The sequence below is a fragment of the Hemiscyllium ocellatum genome, chromosome 2 (assembly GCF_020745735.1).
Source record: "Hemiscyllium ocellatum isolate sHemOce1 chromosome 2, sHemOce1.pat.X.cur, whole genome shotgun sequence".
NCBI lineage: Eukaryota > Metazoa > Chordata > Chondrichthyes > Orectolobiformes > Hemiscylliidae > Hemiscyllium > Hemiscyllium ocellatum.
This window is the reverse complement of record NC_083402.1, coordinates 40,099,227-40,126,704: the sequence shown is the minus strand read 5'-3', so window position 1 is coordinate 40,126,704 and position 27,478 is coordinate 40,099,227. Positions and strand designations below refer to the sequence as shown.

The 27,478-nt window shown below is 42.5% G+C and overlaps 1 protein-coding gene across 7 annotated transcripts in view; it reads left to right on the top strand.

Moving 5' to 3' along the window:
• arhgef28a (Rho guanine nucleotide exchange factor (GEF) 28a) overlaps positions 1-27,478 on the top strand; it is a 447,370-nt gene that overhangs the window by 206,174 nt on the left and 213,718 nt on the right. For all 7 annotated transcript variants that reach the window (XM_060836132.1, XM_060836104.1, XM_060836122.1 and 4 more), the window contains 2 exons: positions 22,786-22,919; positions 25,514-25,875. In XM_060836132.1, the coding sequence (XP_060692115.1) occupies positions 22,786-22,919; positions 25,514-25,875 (496 nt within the window). The remainder of the gene's footprint in view (positions 1-22,785; positions 22,920-25,513; positions 25,876-27,478) is intronic.

The following is a 27,478-nucleotide window of genomic DNA, read 5'->3' as shown; positions in this document are numbered from 1 at the left end:
AGTCATAATGCTGAGTATGAGAGTTGGAACATTCATGTTGCGGCTGCACAGGACATTGGTGAAGCCACTTTAGGAGTACTGTGCACTTTTTTGATTGCCCTACTTCATGAAGGATATTATTAAATTGGAAAGGATACAGAAAAAAATTTACCGGGATATTACCATGACTAGAAGATGTGAGTTTTATGGAAAGGCTTGACCTGTTTTCCCTGGATTGTAGGAGCTTGAGGGGTGATTGTATTGAGGTTTATAAAATCATGAAGGATATAGATAAGGTGAGTAGCAAAGGTTTTTTCCCTAGGGTAGGAGAGTTCAAAACTAAAAGTATAGTTTAAGTATGAGGGTAAAGATTTAAAACGGATCTGCGGGGCAACTTTTTCACATCAAGGGTGACATGTATATGAAGGAACTGCCAGATGAGGTGGTAAATGCAGATACAGTTAGACCATTTGAAAGACGTTTGGACAGTTATACGAATAGGAAAGGTTTAGGGGGATATGGGTCGAGTGCAGACAAATGGGACTAGTTTAATTTGGGAAACCTGGTCGGCATGGACAAGTTGGACCAAAGGGTCTGTTTCCATGTTGCATGACTCTATTAGCCACAATACAACATTAATGATCTAACATGTTTCATGAAGGCTTAGCGTGGTTTCCTTGCTAGATTTCATATATTGCCTTGATTTATAAAGCCAAGAATTCTATATGTATTTTTAGCAGCTACCTCAATGTGATCTGCCACCTGCAAAGTCTGTGTATGTACTCCCAGGTCTCTGTTTCTGCACTCACTATTACATAATATTACTTAGTTTTTTTACTATATTTCTTCATTTCTCCAGCAAAATGAGTCCTTTTTATTTATCCCTACACTAGGAGTCAGTTAGCTCATTTGGCTGGGTGGCTGGTTTGTGATGCAGAATGATGCCATAAATGTGGGTTCAATTTCCACACTGGCTGAGGTTACCATAAAGGACTTCCTCTCTCAATCTCTCCCCTTGCCTGAGGCATGGTGACTCTTGGGTTAAACCACTACTGGTCATCTCTCTCTACTGAGCGAACAACCCTATGGTGTGGTAGGTCAATGGTGACTTTACCTTTATCCTTTATCCCTGCACTTCCATTCTTTCAACCTGACTTGCAATTTCTTGCATTTTTTTCATTTACTGGCCATGCCTTCAGTCACTTGCCTCTTTACTCTGGAGCTTCAATTCTCTCGATCTCCATTTTCTTATTTTCCTCCATTCCTCAAAAAGCATTAACTTCCATCACTTGGAGCATTTTTTTGATCATAAATAGCCCTTTTTTCTCCCTTTGTTCTTTCTTCCTAGTAGCTATTCATCCAGCAACTTATAAATCACTTTGAGCTATCATTTTGGGCAGCACTGTTATGAATTTGACAATGTGGAAGGAGAGACAGGTGGCCGCTTAAACCCAGCTTTTGCTTTAGTGTGCCAGGTTTCTAGCATTAAACTGGCATGCTCGAAAACAGCATCAGGTATGGGAAGAGGTAAGCATCTGCTGTATGCAGATGGCTAATTAAGCCCATTAACAAGGCTGCCAGCTCTTTAAAGGACCAGTTTGTACTTCCTTTGTAAGTGTAAGTTTGATACACTGTCACTATCATGAAGGTGGTGTTGCATTGGGGTGGTAGCTGGAATAGCAGGACGAAAACAAGAGATAACATTGAACAAGAACAGTCAGAGAAAAACCTTATTCACAGGCAAATGGTTGTGTTCAGTAAGAACATTTATCTTTTAAAATCTCTGCTCTCTGGACAAGATCATTTAGTAGGAAAGAAGTGAATGGATCTCTTGGGCTCATGAGACCAGAGCTATTCAGGACTACTCCACATTGTAGTCATAGAGTCATGCAGCATGGAAACAGACCCTTTGGTCCAACTTGTCCATGGCAACCAAGTTTCCCAAACTTAACTAGTCCCTCTGCCCGTATTTGGCCCATAATCCTCCAGACCTTTTGTATTCATGTACCTATCCAAATGTCTTTTAAAAGTTGTAACTATAGCTGTATCTATCACTTCCTCTGGCAATTCTTTCCACATGTGAACCACCCTCTGTGTGAAAATGTTGCCCCTCAGGTTCCTTTTAAATCTTTCTCATCTCACCTTAAAAATATGGCCCTTAGTTTTGAACTCCCCCATTTGGGGGAAAAGACTTTTCTATTCACCTTGTTTATGCACATCCACTATTTTATAAACCTCTATAAGGTCACCCTCAAACTCCTACACTCTAGTGAAAAAGATCCCAGCCTATTCAGCCTCTCCCTATAACTCAAACCCTCAGCCATAATCTAGTCTAACTTTTCTGAACCCTCTCCAATTTAGTAATGTCCTTCCTATAGAAGGGTGACCAGAACTGTACATAGTACTCCAAAAGCAATCTCACCAATGTCCCTTACAACCTCAACATGACGACCCAACTCCTATACTTAGTAGTCGGAACAATGAAGGCAAGCTTGCCAAAGGCCGCCGAAATGATTTTATCTACCTGTGAAGCAGCTTTCAAAGAACAATGTTGCTGAACCCCTAGGTCTGTCTGTTCAACAACACTACCCAGGGTCCTATCATTAAATGTTTAAGTCCCACCCTTATTTGCTTTACCAAAATGCAATATATTTCATTATTGCCAACAAAGGAAATGCATTAGAGAGAATTGGAGCAAGTCCAAAGAAGGTCAATCCTAACAGTTATGGGGAGCAACAACTGAAGTAGAAGCAGATCTCTGGGCAGTAGTGCTGAAAGGGCGAGGACAGAGGATCAGGCAAGATTCATCCCCTCCAGACATAAACAACATTCACTGACACTATTATCATAGAGTCAAAGAGTCATAGAGATTTACAGCACAGAAACAGACCCTTCAGTTCAACTCGTCCATGCCGACCAGATATTCCAACCCAATTTGGTCCCACCTGCCAGACCCGGCCCATATCCCTCCAAACTCTTCCTATTCATACACCCATCCAAATGCCTGTTAAATGTTGCAATCGTACTAGCTTCCACCATTTCCTCTGACAGCTCATTCTACACACTTACCACCCTCTGAGTGAAAAAGCTGTCCCTTAGGTCTCTTTCATATCTTTCCCCTCTCACCCTAAACCTATGCCCTCTAGTTCTGGATTCCCCTACCCCAGGGAAAAGACTTTGTCTGTTTATCCTATCTATGCCCCTCATGATTTTATAACCTCTATAAGGTCACCCCTCAGCCTCCGACGCTTCAGGGAAAACAGCCCTCGCCTATTCAACCTCTCCCTATAGCTCAAAACCTCCAACCATGACAACGTCCTTGTAAATCTTTTCTGAACCCTTTCAAGTTTCACAACATCTTTCCGATAGGAAGGAGACCAGAATTGCATGCAATATTCCAAACAGTGGTCTAATCAATGTCCTGTATAGCCACAACATGACCTCCCAACTCCTGTACCTAATACAGGTGGCACGATGGCTCAGTGGTTAGCACTGCTGCCTCACAGCACCAGAGTCCCAGTCCGATTCCAGCCTCGTGCGACTGTCTGTATGGAGTTTGCACATTCTCCCCGTGTCTGCATGGGTTTCCTCCAGATGCTTCAGTTTCCTCCCACAATCCAAAGGATGTGCACGTCAGGTGAATTGGCCATGCTAACTTGCTCATAGTGTTAGGTGCATTAGTTAGAGGGAAATTAGTGGGTTACTCTTCGGAGGGTCAGTATGGACTGGTTGGGCTGAAGGGCCTGTTTCCACACTGTAGGGAATCTAATCTAATACTCTGACCACTAAAGGAAAGCACACCAAATGCCTTCTATCTACCTGCGGCTCCATTTTCAAGGAGTTATGAACCTGCACTCCAAGGTCTCTTTGTTCAGCAACACTCCCTAGGACCTTACCATTAAGTGTATAAGTCCTGCTAAGATTTGCTTTCCCAAAATGCAGCACCTCACATTTATCTAAATGAAACTCCATCTGCCACTTCTCAGCCCATTGGCCCATCTAGTCAAGATCACGTTGTAATCTGAGGTAACCTTCTTCACTGTCCACTACACCTCCAATTTTGGTGTCATCAGCAAACTTACTAACTATACCTCTTATGCTCACCTCCAAATCATTTATACAAATGATGAAAAGTAGTGGACCCAGCACCAATCCTTATGGCACTCCACTGGTCACAGGCTTCCAGTCTGAAAAACAACCCTCCACCACCACCCTCTGTCTTCTACCTTTGAACCAGTTCTGTGTCTAGATGGTTAGTTCTCCATGTATTCCATGAGATCTAACCTTGCAAAACAGTCTCCCTTGGGGAACATTGTTGAACGCCTTACTGAAGTCCATATAGATCACATCTACTGCTCTGCCCTCATCAGTCTTCTTTGTCACTTCTTCAAAAAACTCAATCAAGTTTGTGAGACATGATTTCCCATGCACAAAGCCATGCTGACTATCCCAAATCAGTCCTTGCCTTTCCAAATACATGTACATCCTGTCCCTCAGGATTCCCTCCAACAACTTGCCCACCTTCGACGTCAGGCTCAATGGTCTATAGTTCCCTGGCTTGTCCTTACCACCCTTCCTAAACAGTGGCACTACATTAGCCAACCTCCAGTCTTCCGGCACCTCACCTGTGACTATCGATGATACAAATATCTCAGCAAGGGGCCCAGCAGTCACTTCCCTAGCTTCCCACAGAACACTTGATCTCTGCACTCCATCAATCCTCTTTGCTACTCCTTCAAAAAAACTCAAATCAGGTTTGTGAGACATGATTTACTTCCTGTCCTCCTGTGGTATTTCCTCATCGTAAAATAGAAATACACAACTTGACCTCCAAGCTACAACATGCCCAGTATTTCATTTTCACACATTTAACTGTTACTTGATTAGATTAGATTCCCTATAGTGTGGAAACAGGCCCTTCAGCCCAACAAGTACACGCCGACCCTCCGAAGAGTAACCCACCCAGACCCATTCCCCTATCTGATATTTATCCCTGACCAAAGCACTCTGGGCAATTTAGCATGGCCAATTCACCTGACCTGCGCATCTTTGGATTGGGGGAGGAAACCGGAGCACCCAGAGGAAACCCACGCAGACACGTGGAGAATGCGCAAACTCCACACGTACGGTTGCCTGATGTGGGAATCGAACCCAGGTCCCTGGTGCTGTGAGATAGCAGTGCTAACCATTGAGCCACTGTGCCGCCCCACATATCCCAGCAAAGTGATATTACTGACACCGTGGCCTGGGCTCACTGAATTCATATAGGGTACTCCCGGGTGGCTGTGAATGGAGTGCAGCCAGTCTGTTCACTCATGTCTGCCTGGGCCTGAGATCTGCTGGTATTTGGCTCATGTGCTGTTACTGGGGAATACTTCCAGGTGCAGCTCTACGTGCAACACACAAAGGCAGCCCCTGTCCATGGGTTCAGATGCTTTATCCATTGTAGGCTCATGGCATTGGAGTGTGTAGGGGAGAGGCAAGATGAGTGTGACAGTGTTGTGAGGTGTGGTCTCGTATCACTGACTCCCACCTCATCATCATTTGCATGGTACCTTTGACAACTGGAGTGAACTGCAACCACAACATGCTTTATTTAGCCACTTAAGTAGTGGCTGGTCATTTCTAGAGAATCTGACATGAATTCTGTGAAATAAATGTGCTGTCCAGTATCCAGTCTGAGGGACATCATGTACGGCTCTCCAGAATGTTAGGTGCTCAGTCAGTGGAGAAGTTTGTGCTCTTAAAGCACGGAGGCATAATGGAGCATGTGAGATAACATCCAATGACACCGCAGTGTCTCCATTAACTCCAATATGTGGGTACACACCTGATGATAGTTCCCCGGTAGAGTTGCCTTTTTTTTAAGACTCCCTAGGCTCTGTATCTCCACCCTCCTGAGCAGGGCTGTATCATTCCTCCATTCTCTGAAGGCCACAGTCAACTCTTCTTACCGGGATTCTCCAGCACTGATATTTTGTATAATTTGCTCTGTCAGCCTCTCTAATAATGTGTGACGACCCATCAAGATTCAAGCACCTCCTATGTTGAGCAAGAATGATGTAATGGTACAGAGTTGTAGGTGTCATTCTCCTGCGACTCCTTGGAAATTTGCTGTCTCTGCATAAGAAAGATGGCGAAGAGAGATTGGACCAGTCAACAGATATGATAAGAACAATTAAATTACATTTAAATTATTGTACAGGGGACATTTCTATGTGCCTATGGACCTGAAGATGTTGAGTTGTTTTACCGTGTCCTTGCAATACTCCTGTGGCTTGACAGTCTAGTCAAATCCAGGACAAGATCATCGAAGTATGTCAATAATAATATCTGAGGCAAACCTGCAGGCTTGCCCTGTCATTCTCCTTGATATTTAAGTTCTTTTTGGCCTGAAGATTAAGAAATGTATAGATAGGAGAATGCCTCTCCTCTGAGTACTTGAAGGTTTTTAATTGCAAAGGCCGATGTGGCTGTACTGTGGCTTCCTGTTCAGAAGCATTAAGGTTCTGACTTTTTGCTTGTATGTCATCGGGGCTCCTACACATACCTTACTACCTTGGTCAGGGGAACTCTATACTCTCAAAGACACCCCTGTCTTTTGCACTCTGGTAACTGGGAAGGGTGCCAACCTGATCTGTCCATAGACTCTCATTTCCACACTGGAGAAAGTCACCGAAATCTTTCTGAATGCACTCGGGTACCCCACACACCTCCCTGCTGCTCAGGGCACTCAGTTCTTATGGAATAAATTAAGTGACTCTCTGTGGGACCAGGAGAGGGGTATGCTGGTCACCATGGAAATAGCTGGCAGATGCTGATGAACACAGGAGCAGAGCTGGGGCGGGGTGAGGAATGGTTTCTGGTGACTGTTGGATCAGTGCCTTTGGAAGAGGGGGAGCAACCAAAATTGTCAACTTATCACCTGGGGTCACACAGCCAACCGACTCTCAGACCTGCAGTTCCACTCTGGTCACTCAGCTGAGTCTCCCAGGCTGTCCTATACATATGGGACAAAACACATCCCATAACCTATAGTCAAGATGAGGGATAATTCCTTAAATTATGGGACAGTTGATCGCCTAGTCTCTGCTGCTAAACTTGTTAAGACAGTTCTAGCTGCAACCACTTGCTGAGCCATATGGGCTTTCTGTTCCCATTGACAGGAAACAGGATGGGTCTTCTCAGTTTCTGCCTACAGAAGAATCTTCAGTGAGGGTCTGCCCTGACTTGTCAGGGATCTCTTTTCTCATTACTGTTGCTCTCCCCATCAATTTCTTGGTCATACAGAACCTTAGCAATTGTTGTCACCTGCCCTTTGAATAGAGCCTGTCGCTGCTTAAGTCTTACATGTTTTATGTGTCATTCACAGCTAATTGGATGGCAAATGAAATGCAAGGTCTTATATCCTACTTCCACAATGAAATTTGCAGGGCATCTATGATGTCAAGTAAAGTGACTGATATGGCCTGGACCGGTAATCCTGCCTTTTATGTCTGTGGGCCATCACTGATATATAAATTATTGATCTTTATTTGTATATAAACAGTCCCTCAAGATGAAACCCAAGATAGAACTGCAAAGAGCTCTGGTCGCCATAATACCAGATGGGTGTGGAGGCTTTGGAGTAGATACAGAAACAATTTACCAGGATGTTGCCTGGTTTCGAGGAATTAGCTATGATGATAGATTGGACAAAATTGATTTGTTTTCAATCAAAATTTGGAGTCTGAGAGGCGACCTGATAGTAGTTTACAAAATTGAGGGACGTAGATAGAGTGGATAGTTGGAATATTTTTTCCAGATAGAAATGTCAACTGCTAGGTCTGAGACAAAAAGGGGTAAACTTAAAGGAGATGTGAGGATCTAGCTTTTTACACAGAGTGGTAAGTGCCTGGAATGTGCTGCTAGAGGAGGTGGTAGAAGAAGATACAATGTTTAAGAGGTATCTTGACAGATACATGAAGAGTCAAGCAACAGAAGGATATGAACTGCTTCGAGGCAAAAGCTTTTTGATTTGAAAAGATGTCTTGTGTCAGCAAAGTCTTGATGGGCCAAAAGGGCCTGTTCTTGTGCTGTACTGTTCCTTGTTCTTTGTTTTTCGACATAAATGGCAATATTTAGACGCAAGTACATGTATTGTAAATGAGATGTTCTACAATATGCAGTATATGTGATCTCGCTCCAAATAAGTTTACAAGAATTTTGTAAATTTTTCTACCATCTGATGGCTCTAGCAGAGTGTATGTATGATTTGTTGATTAGTCAACAAATATGAGGCAAGCTGAGGGAGCTGGACATCTGAAATACCATAGATGGTACAGAGACTGAACCTGTGCTGTTGAGTTTATGCACCACACTGCAACCGGTGCCACCGTGGGCGGCACGGTGGCACAGTGGTTAGCACTTCTGCCTCACAGCGCCTGAGACCCGGGTTCAATTCCCGACTCAGGCGACTGACTGTGTGGAGTTTGCACGTTCTCCCCGTGTCTGCGTGGGTTTCCTCCGGGTGCTCCGGTTTCCTCCCACAGTCCAAAGATGTGCGGGTCAGGTGAATTGGCCATGCTAAATTGCCCGTAGTGTTAGGTAAGGGGTAAATGTAAGGGTATGGGTGGGTTTCGCTTCGGCGGGTCGGTGTGGACTTGTTGGGCCGAAGGGCCTGTTTCCACACTGTAAGTCTAATCTAAAAACCCTTTAGCCAACTGAGTCAACCTGCATCCTCCCCTCAACCCCCAGCACACCCATGAAAATGAAGTGTAGACATCAAATTTTGTCAAACTAATATTGTTTTAGATTACTTAACATTCACTTCTTGGACTGGTTTTGTTAATTACATTTTCATTAACTTTGGAGCTTTTTTCAGGTCTAAAACCTTGGACTAAATCATCAAGACTCGTGTTATTATGATGTACACAATAACATTATCACTGTTGTACTGATGTCATCAAGTAGTAGGTAAGCTGCAGAATACCACTTGAACAATTGAACATTTGATCTTAGGTTTGTTATTCAAAATTCTAAACATATAATGTTCAAATACAATTTTCAGGTTTGTAATTTGCAGTGAATGAATGGTTCTATTGAGCATGTTAAGGCAGATGCTTAAAAGTTAATTGCTCAAAGATTTAGTAATTTCATGATGTCCATAGGCTATTTTAAGGCACAGTAACTAGTCATTAAGAATTATAAGGGATAAATTGTGCGATGTTAATTTCATAGGTAGATATGGTGTTTTGTTTTTAATCCAGTGTGACTGAAAACCATTTAAAGTTTCAATTCAAACACAACAGCAATTAACATTACAAAATAAATTCTAAAAGGAAACATAAAATTAAAACAAAGGTCAAGCAATCGACCATAATTTATCCAATTCTTTGCAAAAGTAGAATAATCTTTATCAGCATTTCTGCATGGAAAATAAAATCTCTCATTCAAGTTTACTTCCCAGTTACCTGTATGGCTTGTTTGCAATGCAGAATGATGCCAACAGCATGGGTTCAATTCCTGCACTAACTGAGGTTACTGTGAAGGTCTTTCCTTCTCAATCTCTCCCCTTGCCTGAAGTTTGGTGATCCTCAGGTTAAACAACCACCAATCATGTCTCTCTCTAATGAGAGAGGCCATGTGGTCCTCTGGGACTATGGCAATTTGACCGACTGACGTATTTCAAACTGGGAAAAGAATCTCATAACTAGGTTTGGCATTAACCTGCCTTGTTAACTTTCAGCTAGAGTTCTGCCAGGGCCACTCAGTTTCTAACTTTAGTACAGCCTTGGTCCACACATGGACATGAATTTGTTACATGAAAGTGACTGCCCATGACATCAAGATACTTGTAACTGAGTATGGTATCTAGGACCCCTAGCAAAACTGAAGTCATTGTGAATAGCTGAGGGTTGGGAGTAGGGGTGCTGGTGGCTGGGAGGAATTTCTTTGTTGTAATAGGTATGACTCCAATCAAAAGGAGAAGGTTGTGGTTTTGGAGGCCATTTGATATCAGGCTGAAAATGTGTTGCTGGTTAAAGCACAGCAGGTTAGGCAGCATCTCAGGAATAGGGAATTCGACGTTTCGAGCATAAGCCCTTCATCAGGAATGAGAGAGAGTAGCCAAGCAGGCTAAGATAAAAGGTAGGGAGGAGGGACTTGGGGGAGGGGCGATGGAGGTGGGATAGGTGGAAGGAGGTCAAGGTGAGGGTGATAGGCCGGAGTGGGGTTGGGGCGGAGAGGTCAGTAAGGAGATTGCAGGTTAGGAGGGCGGTGCTGAGTTGAGGGAACCAACTGAGACAAGGTGGGGGGAGGGGAAATGAGGAAACTGGAGAAATCTGAATTCATACCTTGTGGTTGGAGGGTTCCCAGGCGGAAGATGAGGTGCTCTTCCTCCAGCCGTCGTGTTGTTATGTTCTGCCGGTGGAGGAGTCCAAGGACCTGCATGTCCTCGGTGGAGTGGGAGGGAGAGTTAAAGTGTTGAGCCACGGGGTGGTTGGGTTGGTTGGTCCGGGCGGCCCAGAGGTGTTCTCTGAAGCGTTCCGCAAGTAAGCGGCCTGTCTCCCCAATATAGAGGAGGCCACATCGGGTGCAGCAGATGCAATATTTGATATCAGGTACATAGTCTTATATGATTACTGCTGAACTATTGGGTTTTGTAATTAGAATAATTGACTTTTGATTGAATGACCTAACTATTTCTTTTATGGCCATGTGGCTTTGTGTGGTCTTTGAATGACTGATCCATGCTGATGTATAAATCAACTCTCCATAGGACTGATTCAACTCTGTCCAATTCATAGCGCTACCCTTTAAGGAAGAACATCCATTGTTTTGTTAGAGGTGGGTCGAGGACAGGAGCAAAATAGAAAACTTGGCAAAAATTTATTTCTTGACTTTTTTATGTCTCTTAAGAGCTGGCCAAAGAACAGCATTGGTGAAATCATTGAGACAGCATGTCCAATTGTCCGTTCTGCTATCAGATGGGTGTAGATTAGGGATTCCATAACTGTGGGTTTTGTTGGCAGTCAAAATTTTGGGAATTGTGAACTGCGATGCAATAATGGCTACTGTGGGATTCTGACCAAGTGTCAACAGCAGCGGAGCCACCTTAAGTCTTGCAGTTTTTTTAAATAGTAGGCATAACATAATTGCCTGATCTTGTAGGCCTTAATCCACTCCTAAAAGATCAAATGGCAACATAAGGGTGTTTACTTAAAATCCCAGTGTATTTAACGTTTCTATCCCCCCACTGTTACAGGTCTCTGATGCCACCTACAGTCACTGGTTTCACAGGCACTTGCTTCCCTTCCCATTCCCCTCAAAACACAACTCCTGCCCCTGCCACACATTTGGAGTGTCAACAAATTTCAAGCACCAAAATGGAGTCACAATGGGGGAAAATATTGGGAAGCACTAGAATAGAGAGAAAAGTCAAATAAATATTTGACACCGTAATTAATGATAGTGAAGTTGAAATTTCAGAAATAATTAATTTTCTGCAGAGATCCTCAGGTATTTAAAGATTGGTTCTGCCAGATAACCTGGATCCACCAGTACTTACTACTGGTGAAGCATTTCTTAATTAATTTGTTTGTTTGACAAGCTAATACCTTGTCTCCCAATTACATATGGCAGCTGAGAAATCTGTAGTTTAAGGTAAACTGGTTTGTAAACATCCCTGCCTCACCCTCTATTCTTTTTTAAAAACTCCTTAGGGTGTACAAGATTGTATGAATTAAGCAAGCAGGCCTGTCCCAGTGTCTAGTCATGTCTTGAGAACTGTGTGGGTTGGATTTGCTCTCTGGCATTCTCTTTATTTGCTTGAGATTAAACTGGCTTCTATTTTAATTCTCAATCTAATTAACAATACATTCGGAATTCTCTGTTTGAGATTATTTCAGTTTCAATTAAAAGAAATGTAGGAAATTTTGCAAGAGAGGTTTTGCAAAACTTGCCTAATGTCTTTGATGAAACCTTCCCTCTCAATATGATAATCTCTACATTGTTCCATAAATAAAAATTAATGGACAATCCAGTAGGAATGTGAATGATTTGACAGACCTTGGGTCTGTTCCACATAATGGGCAAATTATAGGGTACATTGTGGCAAAAGAGAGGTCAATAAACCCTTTAATGGAGACAACTGAAACTGAATATCTTTATTTCAACCAGAAATGGTTAACTTCAACAAAGAGAGAAAATAATAAAGGGAAAGAGCCATTCTAAGTGTTTTGCTTCGACTGAGGTGGGGGTTGGCTCGTGTGGTCAGAACGACAATAGTTAGGATGTGGAAGCTTTGAAAAGGGTTCAGAGGAGATTTATCAGGGCGTTGCCTGGTTTGGAGGGTCAGTCTTACGAGGAAAAGCTGAGGGACTTTAGGCTATTTTTCTTAGAGAAGAAGAAGGTTGAGAGGTGAATTAATTGAGACGTAAAAGATAATCAAAGGGTTAGATAGGTTGGACAATGAGAGCCTTTTTCGTTGGATGGCAGTGGCTAGCACAAGGGGGACATAACTTTAAACTGAGAGATGATAGATATAGGACAGATGTCAGAGGTAGTTTCTTTCCTTAGTAGTAGAGGCGTGGAATGCACTGCCTGCAACTTAGACTTAGACTTACAGTGTGGAAACAGGCCCTTCGGCCCAACAAGTCCACACCGACCCGCAACCCACCCATACCCTTACATTTACCCCTTACCTAACACTACGGGCAATTTTTAGCATGGCCAATTCACCTGACCCGCACATCTTTGTGACTGTGGGAGGAAACCGGAGCACCCGGAGGAAACCCACGCAGACACGGGGAGAAAGTGCAAACTCCACACAGTCAGTCGCCTGAGTCGGGAATTGAACCCGGGTCTCTGGTGCTGTGAGGCAGCAGTGCTAACCACTGTGCCACCGTGCCGCCCACGACTGTAGTAGACTTGCCAATTTTAAAGGCATTTAAATTGTCGTTGGATAGGCATATGGACGAGAATGGAATAGTGTAGGTTAGATGGACTTCAGATTGGTTTCACAGGTCGGTGCAACATCAAAGGCCAAAGGGCCTGTACTGCGCTGTAATGTTCTATGTTCTATGATCTAAGAGCTCTCTTAATCCCTAATTATAGGATAGGAACAAAGTCAGTATGAGGAACAGTGTTACTACTCAACAATATCTCCTTAGTTACAAGCAGAAAATAAGAATATAACAAAATCATAAGGTATACTCAATTTTTCCTCACAGTTTCATCTGATGGATTTTATGCGCTTGTGAATAAAAATATTAATCCAGTGCAGGTCCTTTTCAGCTTTCTATAAGGCAATCTGAAATATTAATTAAATATGTTCCCACAAAGAGTCTATAGGATGCACCTCCTACCTCCACGTAAGCCAAGATTGGTGTTTTAAGTGTAAACTTTTCATCAAAATTGAACTGTGCTACACTCTACAATCCAACCTACAGTGACACACCAGGACAAGAACACTGTGTTCATACTTTCCTCCCTGTCAATAGTCATGATGCACTCCTGATGAAGGACTTTTGCTCAAACGTGGATTTTCCTGCTCCTTGGATGCTGTCTGACCTGCTGTACTTTTCCAGCACCACTCTAACCTTGACTCATGATGCACTCATCCTACATTTGTCACTTGCATCAGCCATCTTTGACCCATCACGTCGAACATAGAAACATCCAAATCATGATAAAATAGACCATTCAGCCTCTCAAGCCTGCTTTACAATTCAATAAGATCATGGCTGATCTGAACCAGAGACTGGCTGCTGGATGCCAAGTGTATGCTTCTCATATCTAGCTAAAGACTCTCCAAATACTTGCATTCTCTGCAATCTCACTTTCAGACATTCCACCAGGCCTTTAGCAACCACCTCAGATGAAGGAGCATCCATTGCTCATTCACTATGGACAGCTCTGGTTCTGCCAAAATCACTTTCTCACATGATAGTTGCTCCATAATATCCATTGCTCATGGACCTTTTACAGAGCACTCTTGACAAAGATTCTGAAATAAAATAGACCATTCACAAAAAGTTTATCCACACTTTCAGTAAACCATATAAAACTGCTTGTGCTTTCCCTTACTGCTTAGCTTTGGCTGTTCTAGTGTGTCTATATAGGAACATCTAGTTTTTCTTCAGATCGTATAACTCTTTCACCTTACCCATGTTGGTGCCGTATAGCTGATAGAAGGCTACTGATTTCTGCTGTGGGACACTGCAAATGACCTTGAAGGAAGACAAGAAGTACTTGGCTTTAATTTCCTTGTTTCAGATAGCACCACCTTGGCATGGGAGGTTGCAGGCTCATCTGGGGAGCTGAGAATGCATAAATGTGATGGACTAGCAATGGTTGAAGCATGATTGCTGTCTTCTTGAGAGAGTATAGTAGGTTAATGTACTGTACTGGGGTGGCACTCCTAATAATCTACTGGAGAATAGACTGTTGTGAGAACCTGAGGGCTCTTTGAACACTGGAATCAGCAACCATTGTGATAGGAACCTGAAGCTGCATAATATCAAACTGGGCACCCGTGGCAATAAACAGAAGTTTGTATTGCCTTGAACCTTCTTTATTCATCAGGACTTGGAGGTGCCTGTGTTGAACTGGGGTGGACAAAGTTTAAAAATCACACAACACCAGATAACAGGTGGGGGAAGCTCTGTTCCTTCATCACGTGATACATCAAGATAACCACCTGATAAAGGCGAGGTGCTCCGAAAACTAGTGCTTCCAAATAAACCTGTTGGACCAAAATCTGGTGTTGTGTGATTTTTAACTTTATTCATCAGCACTGCTATCACACATTACCCATTGTCAGCCACTAATTGTCCTCATTAGCAGCTATTCATATAGCTGACCTTTAACTCCTTTGTCTGTCCAACTGTGTTTCTCTCTCTTTGGCATCTATATCCACCTATTGTTTACTCTTCTTCCTCCCCACTCTCCCCTGCTTTCTTCTATACACTGGACCCAAAACATTAACTCTGAATTCTCTCCACAGATGCTGGCAAAACCTACTGAGATTTTCCAGCAATTTCTGTTTCTGTGCCAATATCTTTATATATGTTCTCTACAGCAGAATAAGTCTGCAACTTTGCCATCTGGTGAGTTAACATATACATTCTCCACCACTTGCTCCTGCCCAATTGTTTTACCAACCACATGCAGAGCTCTCCAATATCCAGCTTCTAAAATATACACAGAGCAAGGCTGTGAGGCAGTGACTGTGGGTGTGTGATTGTCAGACTGTGATTCATCCTGTCCATCCACTGAGTGGAAAAGTGCCAGTTCTTGGGAATTTGAAATGATAAATGGACTAAAAGTTGTGTTTTGGTGAGAGAGAGGAAAAGAAAGGAAAGAAGACAGAAGAGATGGTGGGATGAAGGATGACAGAAGGAGGTATAGCTATCCTCACTATGTTAAAAAAATCACACAACATTTCTACCTACCTTGACACTGTCCTATTCCCCCTAGTCCAGGGGAACTCCCCACATACGTTCGAGTCACCACCCATGCCCTCCACCTCCTCCAAGACTTCCGTTTCCCCGGCCCCCAACACTTCATCTTCACCATGGATATCCAATCCCTCTACACCTCCATCCGCCATGATCAGGGCCTCCAAGCCCTCAGTTTCTTCCTCTCCCAACGTCCCCAACAGTACCCTTCCACCGACACTCTCATTCGTTTGGCTGAACTGGTCCTCACCCATAACAATTTCTCTTTCGAATCCTCCCACGTCCTCCAGACCAAAGGGGTAGCCATGGACACCCAAATGGGCCCCAGCTATGCCTGTCTTTAGATTAGATTAGATTACTTACAGTGTGGAAACAGGCCCTTCGGCCCAACAAGTCCACACCGACCCGCCGAAGCGCAACCCACCCATACCCCTACATATACCCCTTACCTAACACTACGGGCAATTTAGCATGGCCAATTCACCTGACCTGCACATCTTTGTGACTGTGGGAGGAAACCGGAGCACCCAGAGTAAACCCACGCAGACACAGGGAGAACGTGCAAACTCCACACAGTCAGTCGCCTGAGGCGGGAATTGAACCCAGGTCCCTGGCGCTGTGAGGCAGCAGTGCTAACCACTGTGCCACCGTGCCGCCCCTAAAGCGCTCTGCTAGGAGGCGTCCAGTCTCCCCAATCTAGAGGAGACCGCATCGGGAGCAACGGATACAATAAACGATATTAGTGGATGTGCAGGCTAAAGCAGAGCGCTTTAGGGGCGGCACGGTGGCACAGTGGTTAGCACTGCTGCCTCACAGCGCCAGGGACCTGGGTTCAATTCCCGCCTCAGGCGACTGACTGTGTGGAGTTTGCACGTTCTCCCTGTGTCTGCGTGGGTTTACTCCGGGTGCTCCGGTTGGCTATGTAGAACAGTTGATCTTCCGTAATTACACCAGCACCATTCCCTACCTCTTCCTCCGCTACATCGATGACTGCATTGGCACCACCTCCTGCTCCCGTGAGGAGGTTGAGCAATTCATCAGCTTCACCAACACATTCCACCCTGACCTTAAATTTACCTGGACCATCTCTGACTCCTCCCTCCCTTTCCTGGACCTCTCCATCTCCATTAGTGATGACCGACTTGACACCAACATTTTTTACAAACCCACCGACTCCTACAGCTACCTGGATTACACCTCTTCCCACCCTACGTCTTGCAAAAATGCCATCCCATATTCCTAATTCCTCCGCCTCAGCTGTTTCTGCTCCCAGGCGGACCAGTTCCACCATAGAACACACCAGAGAGACCGCAATTTTCCTTCCCACGTGGTTAAAGATGCCCTCCAACGCATCTCGTTCACATCCCGCACCTCAGACCCCACCCCTCCAACCGTAACAAGGACAGAAAGCCCCTGGTGCTCACCTTCCATCCTACCAACCTTCGCATAAACCAAATCATCCGCCAACATTTCCGCCACCTCCTAACAGACCCCGCCACTAGGGATATATTTCTCTCCCCACCCCTTTCCACCTTCTGCAATGACCGTTCCCTCCATGACTAACTAGTCAGGTCCACGCCCCCCCCCTACAACCCACCCTCCCATCCTGGCACCTTCCCCTGCCACCGCAGGAATTACAAAACCTGCGCCCACACCTCCTCCCTCACCTCCATCCAAGGCTCTAAAGGAGCCTCCACATCCATAAAAGTTTTACCTGCACATCCACTAATATCGTTTATTGTATCCGTTGCTCCCGATGCGGTCTCCTCTAGATTGGGGAGACTGGACGCCTCCTAGCAGAGCGCTTTAGGGAACATCTCTGGGACACCCGCACCAACCAACCACACCGCCATGTGGCCCAATATTTCAACTCCCCCTCCCACTCTGCCGAGGACCTCCTTCACCGCCGCTCCCTCACTACTAGACGCCTGGAGGAAGAATGCCTCATCTTCCGTCTCAGAACACTTCAACCCCAGGGCATCAATGTGGACTTCAACTGTTTCCTCATCTCCCCTTCCCCCACCTCACCCCAGTTCCAAACTTCCAGCTCAGCACTGTCCCCATGTTTTGTCCTACCTGCCTATCTTCTTTTCCAGCTTCCCACTTCACCCCCCCCCCCCCCACCGGCCTATCACCTTCATCTCCTCCCCCACTCACCTATTGTACTCTATGCTACTTTCTCCCCACCCCCGCCCTCCTCTCACTTATCTCTCCACCCTTCAGGCTCTCTGCCTGTATTCCTGATGAAGGGCTTTTGCCCGAAATGTCAATTTTACTGCTCCTCAGATGCTGCCTGAACTGCTGTGCTCTTCCAGCACCACTAATCCAGAACCAGCTTATAGTCCAACAGGTGTAATTAGAAGCACTAGATTTCGGAGTGCTGCTCCTTCATCAAGTGGTAGACAATTGTAAGGCACAGAATTTATAGCAAAAGTTTACTGTGTGATGTAACTGAAATTATACATTGAAAAATACCTTGATTGTTTGTTAAGATTAGATTACTTATAGTGTGGAAACAGGCCCTTTGGCCCAACAAGTCCACACCGACCCACCGAAGCGCACCCACCCAGACTCATTCCCCTACATTTACCCCTGCACCTAACACTACGGGCAATTTAGCATGGCCAATTCACCTAACCTGCACATTTTTTTTGGAGTGTGGGAGGAAACCGGAGCACCCGGAGGAAACCCACGCAGACACGGGGAGAATGTGCAAACTCCACACAGTCAGTCGCCTGAGGCAGGAATTGAACCCGGGTCTCTGGCGCTGTGAGGCAACAGTGCTAACCACTGTGCCACCATGCCACCCACAAGTCAATCATCTGTTAGAATGACCGTGTTAGTTTAACTTCTTTCATATGTAAATCATAAAACTTTTTAAAAAGTTACAGACTCAGGTTAACTTTAACAATTGGTGTCAGCACAGATAATATGTTGAAGGCGTTAACCCTCTGTGTGCTGTTAGGTGAAAGTGAGGATTGCAGATGCTGGAGATCAGAGTCAAGATTAGAGTGGTGCTAGAAAAGCACAGCAGGTCAGGCAGTATCCGAGGAGCAGGAAAGTTGATGTTTCGGGCAAAAGCCTGCCTGAAACGTTGATTTTCCTGCCCCTGTGTGCTGTTGTCTGTGCCATAATATTTGGACTTTTCTAATCTAAAAAGTGCACAACAGCACACAGGGGGCTAACACCTTCAACATATTATCTGGGCTGACACCAATTATTAAAGTTAACCAGAGAATGTAACTTTTAAAAAGTTTTGTGATTCACACGTGAAAGAAGTGAAACTGTCATGGTCATTCTAACAGATGAGAGACTAAACAAACAATCAAGGTATTTTTCAATGTATAACTTCAGTTACATCACACTGTAAATTTTTGCTATAAACTCTGTGTCTTACAATTGTGTGCTCCACAACCACCTGATGAAGGAGCATCGCTCCGTAACCTAATGCTTCCAATTAAACCTGTTGGACTATAACCTGGTGTTGTGTGATTTTTAACTTTGTACACCCCAGTCCAACACTGGCATCTTCAAATCATATCCTCACTCTAATTGCTTCGGCCCTACCAGGGGCCTATGTCTGGCAGTTACCCATGATGGTCAACATTATTATCTCCATTGGTGTTCTAAGACATACAAGTATATTTGTTTGTGACCAGTTCTTTGCTGTAGCCTAGTGTTATTTGCTACCTTCTCCATGAAAGAGGGAAGTGTGCGATGATATAGCCTGAAATATATTTATGTGGTAGTTGGAGAAAGTGAGGACTGCAGATGCTGGGGGTCAGAGTCGAAAAGAGTGGCACTGGAAAAGCATAGCATCCAAGGAGCAGGAGAGTCGATGTTTCAGGTATAAGCCCTTCATCGGGGATGTGGTAGTTGGTTGCAATGCTGCCAGTGTTGTTGGTAAGTGGCTTGCAATCACGCTGTCTGAATGTAGGTGAGATAAAGCATCCAAGTTTTAGTATTAGTATGATATGCTATTTCAAAATGAGTTTGTTGACCTTGACAACTTTTACAACACATTAAACTTCCTCTCGCACTGTTTCCACATTTTTAGAGTGATACTGCTGGCATTAACCTCCTCCATTTTGTTTTCCTAATGGACAATGCCTGGTAAGATCAAACCTTTTATAAACAACAACTCAGAGATAGCAGAAGGGAGGTTGGCTTAACACAGCTAAGCCACAATTGTAATTGAAATCATATGGTTTTCTGTCGCTAGTTCTACTCAACAATTTGGGAAAAAAAATTAAAGAAGTAGATAACCTTCTTTTCCAAACTGTAGTCTGAAGTGTCAATTCTGAGCTGTTCAGAACTGTCAGAAAAGAAAATGTAGATTGCACTAGTGTAGCCACTTTAATCGCCAAATCTGTGATGCTTAAGGAAATTTGTATTAATCCTAACTACAATATGTTTCAGATATCTGTTTACTCTGTTTAACGTTGATTAATTGCGAGGTTTTGAAAGTTAATCTTATTGACCTGAATCTCATTGGGACAATCCTGAAACAGAACCCAGAAGTTAAGTTATTGCAGTATCATTTGACTTCTAATCATTGTTCAGAATGATGAATTACAGCATTGACTTATACATATTGTGATGTAATTGTTTTGTCAAACATACAAGTTTTATTGTAACCAATTACCAATGTGGGGGGCCTGCAGAAAGAAAATCAAATAATCTGGAATAGCAGTTTTGGAAGACTATTTTCCTTTCATGTGCAAATCTGTTTGATGAGTCTAATTACAATTTGGAAGTCACTAGCATGGTGTGCAAAGAGGCTCCAATTAAAATTTGGATTTCCAAAAGTTATTTCTTGTTGGTCTTTGCAAAATTACAAGTAAATATTTTTTAAAGCAATACTGAATGTACTTATAATATGAGGCAGTACAACTCAACACAAAATACGTAGGCACATTATCATAATTCTTCTGATCACATTCCGGAACCCACACTTGATCAAGCTAAGGTCTCTGCTTCTGTTTTAGACTTTTAAGCTTCTTATTCACAGTGCTGTCTTTATACGCAAAAGACAAAGTGTTCCAACGTGACTGGTGTGGAATGATATTAGAGTGAGATAAGGACATTGCTGTATCTTGTCCTTGCAAGGATGACCTGGAGATAAGAGGGGCTTCAGGTAAACCATTAGTTTCTCTGCTGCGCTGAAAGAGCAAGTCCAGATCTAGGAACCCCTCCTCCATTAAATCATCAGTAGTGGTGGCATCTTCCTTCCCAATTGGTCTGTCATCAAAAAACAGATGTAGACCTAACATCCTGAGGGTGGTTGCTTTTCTGTCTGGCACACTTGTGATTCACAACATGTAGCCTATCCAGGCAAAGTAAGTGGAGGGTTCAGAAGATTCATCTGTGGTTCAACAAGTGGAGTATCATCGAGGAAGTGTAGATTGTGATTGTTTGCTGCTGATGAATAAAGAAAGTTCAAGGCAATACAAACTTCTCCATTCAGTAAAGCATACTGTTCATTAGAAGTGAGAAACAAAATATTTTAAGCCCTAGTCAATTACAGCTAAGACTGTTTGCACTCGCTCCCTTAACTTTTATTGAACTAATTCTACATCTTGCAGTCAGACCTTAGAGAAGTAAGGAGATCTTGGAAAAGAACAGAACCCCATTCCCTGTATCTAATTTAAAGTGAGTCCTCTCGCTGTTAAACAAAACATCTGAATACCAGAAAACATCTTGAAGTTTTTTTTAACTTTACCCAGAATAACAATTCTTTTTTGCTGGGTAAAAACAATGACTGCAGATGCTGGAAACCAGATTCTGCATTAGTGGTGCTGGAAGAGCACAGCCGTTCAGGCAGCATCCAAGGAGCAGCGAAATCGACGTTTCGGCCTTCCTGATGAAGGGCTTTTGCCCGAAACATCGATTTCGCTGCTCCTTGGATGCTGCCTGAACTGCTGTGCTCTTCCAGCACCACTCATCCAGAATTCTTTTTGGCTGTTCATTTACATTTACCTCCTGGGCAGAATTATATTGTCCACTGCTGAACTGTTCTGCTGTGCCTGCAGACAATTCAGAAAAGATTCTTTTTGTTGCAGTTGGTTTCTCACTGCGTTAATGGCTGTGCAGATTTCCTCCGTTGTGGATGCTTCGCAGTGGACAATGAATAAGGAGAATGGCGGTGACTAAGCCTTCATCCCTGTTCTTCCAATTTCCAGGTGGCTTAGCTGGCTTGCAGTTCGCAAATCTGACAGACTCAGCCGTGGGTTTTCATGGAAATTCTCTCTTTCCCCGGATATTTTCTGTTTATGTATTTCAACATGCCAGGTTATTTGAATAGCCTGAGCAACATGAAAGCCTACCTGATCAGGTGGAGTCTCATTCAGAACACCAACTATTATAAAATCTCTGATAAACTTGTTTTAATGGGTTCTGTAGTCAGTTGCCTCAAATGAATGAAGGAATCCATACTTCCTATTGGTTTTATATCGTACCTATTAAACTGTATGTGGTTGGTAACTGTACCTTACATCTGAGCCTAAAATAGGTGTTATTTGCCTTAATAAAAATGTTGTACTTTGTCATTTGTTGCTGTGTTACGAGTTTGGCAAGAATTACATCAGGAATTTTATTGATTGCCAATGAAAGCATGTTAACCTGGTATTTGATTGCTTTTGAATTTTAATCATGCTTGACATCTAACCTTCCTTGCCTTCCCCTTCTACCTGCTCTTCCCCAGCATCTTCTACAGCACAAAACCCATCATATTTCCAACTCCTCATTTTCAAAGAAGAGCCACAGCGGATTCAAAACATTAGCTCGGTTTCTCTCTTCAGATGCTGCCAGGTCTGCTGAGTTTCTCCAACACTTTGTTTTGTTTAATTCTCCAGCATCTGCAGTATTTCACTTTTCTTGATGTGCTCTTTATCAAGTTTTAAAAGGTCTGAAATGGTATCAGGTAAATGTTTAGTGCCACCTTATTCCCTGAGTGGTTGGGTCTGGCTCAGTCTCATGGTCCAAAAGCTCAGGGAAGGACTAATTCATCTTTCTAGACATACTTATGTCCTACTGTTGAGCAAGTGAAGAACTCATTCATTTGTATCAGTTTTTTTGCCTTCTGCAGCCAGTCCACAACTGCTGCCATCATGTTGTAAGGTCATATTGAGGCTATATGTGAGAGATGAGTATGCCTTCATACAGTGAACAGGAACCTCCTTTTAATGATGTACACTATATACAGAATTATGAGAGACATTTCCAGAACCATTCTGGCTTGGTTCCCGTTCCAAGTGTGTCTGATATCATCTAATGACACACTAATGATAAATCCCATTCATTAGCATAATGCAACTTAACCATTTTCTTGGTACTGAATCCATTTACTTTTTTTTGGTTTCCACAGAGTGCAAACATTCTTCACAAGAAATCATCAAGAAGTCAAAATCAGGTTCATCTACCTTCTTGGCTGCAGCAAGACTTTCTTCCATGCTGAGCGGCAGAGAAGAAGTTTATGTCAATTCTATGGTTGTAGATCAGGTAAGAGCTGCAAAACTGCTTTGGTCTATTTTCAACCTATTGCTAAGTAATTTAAATAACTAAACAATCATCCTTTTTTATGTTACTCCTTAACATTTTAATATTATTTTATTTTATTTTTAACTGAAGTCAATGTAGTGAAGTAATTATAAAGTAGCTAAAATAAAACAAGGAACTCTGTTATTATTTATTTGTGGGATGAGAGCATTCCTGCCTAAGCCAGCATTTATTATCCATCCTTAATTGCCCAGAGGACAAAGGGCAATAAGAGTCAACCACATTGTTGTGGATCTAGAGTTACATGTAGGCCAGAGAAATTAAGGACATTAGTGAACTGGATGGGTTTTTTAACAAATGACAATAGATGCATGGTCATCATTAGACTCTTAAATCTGGATTTTTATTGAATCAAAATTCCACCATCTGCTGTGGTGGGATTTGAACCTGTGTCCCCAGAATATTACTTGGGTCTCTGGGTTAATAGCTATGTTTTAATACCACTAGGCCATCGCCTCCCCTAAACTGCAGACGCTGCAGATCTGAACCAAAAAATAGAAATTGCTGGAGAAAATCCACAGATCTGCAACATCTGTGGGAAGAAAGCAGGGCTAACTTTTCGAGTCCAATGTTTCTTCAACAGAATTATGAAACAGCTCCCTGATACACCTGGTTCTGCAATTGCAATTCTTGCTGTGAAATACATAGAATTACATGAAGGGGACATAAAGTGCCATACTTGTGAGCAACTTTAGAGCTCATGGAAGAAAAGGGACAGTATTAGCATGAATATAAAGTTGGTTGACTGATAGAAACTGGAGTATAATGGTTAATGGATTGTTTTTTGGCTGGATGGCTAAGGTTTGTAATGGGATTTCCCAGGGTTAGTGCTAAACACTTGCTTTTCCTAATATAAGTCAATGATCTGGCCCTTGGGGCACAAGCACAATTTCAAAATTTGTGTACAGTACAAAGCATGGAGACATTATAAACTGTGAGGAGGGTAGCATGAAACATCAAAAGGATGTAGATAGGCTGATAGTATAATGGTAGGTGAAGATCAATTTAGAAAAATGTGAAATGACACATTTTGGTAGCAGCCACCTTCAAAAAAACAACACAACATGAATTGTAAAGGGAATACAGGGTCAGAGGGTGTAATGAAAGGTATATGATTTTTCAAGGCAGTGGCATATGGGTGTTGGTTACTTTTGTGGAGCTTGAAAAAGCAATAAACTTATAAAGACCTCTGGAACCTTGAACTAATGTAGTATGTATCATAGGGCAGGTGGCTATCAAGCCCCTGCAGTGTTCATAGAAGATTATTCATACTGTCAGGTTGATGACAGGAGATTAAGCATTGAAAGCTTGATTTTAGTTTAGAATATCAAAGGTTGATTTTAGCTTAGAAAACTCAAAGACTGAAAGCTGTTAGGACAGTTTTGAAGGACATTTCACCAGGATCAGAAGCAAGTATAGTTTTTCTCCCAGAAAGGAGTACAGGATATTTTGTTTAGCTTATGAAACTTGTGGAAAAGTGTTTGGTTAGAAATTGACGGTATATTAATAGATTGAGAAAATCTAAGCTTTCAGATTTCTTATTAATATAAGAAGATCTAACTCTTCACAGGACAGAACTGTGGAGAAGCAGTTAAATCAAACTTAAAGATTTGATGTAGACAGATACTTTCTCTGGATATGAATTGCTATAAACTGGTGGTATTGGGGAATTGATTAGACTATTTTTGTTGTATGTTTTTAGAAAACACATACGTTTTTAACGCATATGTTTATGTAACTATTTCACTTAATGATTTGTCTATAATGGTCCTGCCACATGCATTATCTCAAATTGAGAGCCTGTTGTGACATTAACCCATTCTATAATGCTTTCCAACTGATTGGAATATGGAGGGTCAGAAAATACAAGTATATTTCAGCAATATGAAGATATCACTGGCATGCAGGGAGCAGTAAACACATTTTTTCCTGTAAGGGACAAATCAGTTAAAATTAGGAAGGGCTTTAATATGATTAGCAAGGGGAAATTTTCTGTGTTTGGGGAGTTAGTAAAGGAAGGACATTAATTGAAAACTATCATTGGAATTGAGAAATGATTTCTTTAGCCAGAAAGTTATTGGAGCATAAATAATGTTGCAGTAGGGAGAGACAATTGTGTCTTATACAGAGAAAATGGATAAGTATTTGAAGTGGAGAGAACTTTTTTGCAGTGCTGAGGCAATGGAATTACTTTTGGATTGCTTTAGTAGATTGCAGGCTCAGTCAGTGGGCTAAATTTTGGTTGTATCCAAACTTGTTTTACACATACAATACAATCTTGTGAAAGAACTTGGGATGATCCGTGGTCAAGTATATAATTTAAAATTGTGAACATTTCTTATGGTTTTCTGCCTGAACCAAGTGGCACTTGAAGCCTTTTCAGGAGCATCTTAAGATTAACAAGGGATGACCATAGAATAATTACAAACATTTGAAACAAAACACATTCGGCAACTAAAGTTTTGATTGACTTGCAGTATACCATACCTTCAGCCTTTTTAATTATTGCAGTTAAGTAAATATATTTTTCTTCTTAGGTTAATGAAGGCAGTCTAAACTATAATAGTAGCAATGTTACCACCGTAAGTACCAGTACTACTAACATACTGCATGAGAAGTCATCTGAGGACCAACATTGCCATGCTTATGATGTCCCTCAGTCTATGGAGTCCAATATACCTGCATCATTAGAAGATAATATACTTAGGAAGCATTCAAGTGACTGGCTTGAGGACCATATAGACACCACAGTTCTGAAGGAAGATCGGAATGATTTTGCGGAACAAGTTTCTGATTTATCTTCACCTGATCGTATTTTATGCCAATCGTCATTACTATCTGAGCAGCATGATTCTGTCAAGGCAGAAAGTCCTTCCACAAGCATCATCTGTAAGCAAAGGTAAACTTGATTGCAACTAGTTCTAAAATTTGATTGGTCCAAAGTAAGTTTCAAAAATGCAGATAACTGCTGATGGAATGCTGTTGGTTTCTGTAGTTATTTGTGCATTTTGGCATATTTGTATCTCAAGAAAAATGGGAATGAGAAGAAATGATAAAAAGAGCAATTATATAACAATGGTATTTGTATACAGCAGAGTTATAAACACTGTTCAGTAACCTTTCACTGTCTTTGCCTCAATGCCATTGACTTCTACTTGTTTGTTTTCTATAATTATTTCTCTGCCTGTATTATTTTTATACAAATAGTTTTAAATAGAACTACTTTCTATCATAAGTTAAAAGTCACGCAACACTAGGTTATAGTTCAACAGGTTTATTTGGAGGCACTAGTCCTGTTGGACTATAATCTGGTGTTGTGTGATTTTTAACTTTGTCCACCCCAGTCCAACACCGGCACCTCTGAATTATTCTGTCATAAGGATTTTTTTAGTTTAATGTCATGTGGGGGCACTTGTGTTCAAATCGGTTTTTCTACTCCCACTTGATGGTAAGATGTTCTGAATCACATTTCAATTATTAAGTAGAATGGGTAGGATAGGGAGTGAAGTAAAACAATAAGGATGTTGAAGCAGATAAGAAGACAAGCAGATTGTGTGTTTGATCAAAGGATAATAAAGTAACAGACAGATAAGTCTTTGTAAAATTAATTTGTAAGAAGATGTTATGCCATTTCAAAGGGCATGACAGGATGTGCTGGATTTTAGGGGGGAGGTGTTAGCTGCTAATCCCCCACCACTACAGATTTTACACTTGAGTATTCCACGTTTGGGGATGTCACAGGTGTCAGCCCACCCGAAGTGCAATTGGCTTGTCTGGTTCTGGGAGAATCGCCTTCATAATCATGGTCACTCCTCTGAAAAGTGGATAGATTAATTTTGGGAAACTGCTTGTTAATTTAGTTTCCCATGCACCCGTGGTAATATGAGATCATGGAGTGAAAAGTGAGGTCTGCAGATGCTGGAGTCAGAGCTGAAAATGTGTTGCTGGTTAAAGCGCGGCAGGTCAGGCAGCATCCAAGGAACAGGAAATTCGACGTTTCGGGCATAAGCCTTCCTGATGAAGGGCTTATGCCCGAAACGTCGAATTTCCTGTTCCTTGGATGCTGCCTGACCTGCTGCGCTTTAACCAGCAACACATTTTCAGCTAATATGAGATCATGACAATTTAAGTTACCAGTGCTCACTAACATATATTTGGTCCACATTTCCTAGTGAACTGTGCGAATTACGTAGAAATCAGATGTCAGTATCCAGAGATTGAGCCAGTCTCTTTTTATTTGTATGGATTCTAATGACAGGGGAAGGAGTGTGTGGAGGAGTGATGATGGGGAATGTGTGGGGATTGAGGCTACTCTTATTGTAGTGAAAGTGGAGAGTGCAAAGAAAGCCCAGGGCAGTGAAGGCCTGGCCCATCCTTTTCGGGCCTTGGAGAGCACACCTGTACCTTGTCGACTCGTAAAGGAAGCTAAGAAATTGTTTGGAGATCTTCCTATTTTTACAGCTTCTCCCCTAACTTCACTGACTTCTCGAAGCTTATTTTCT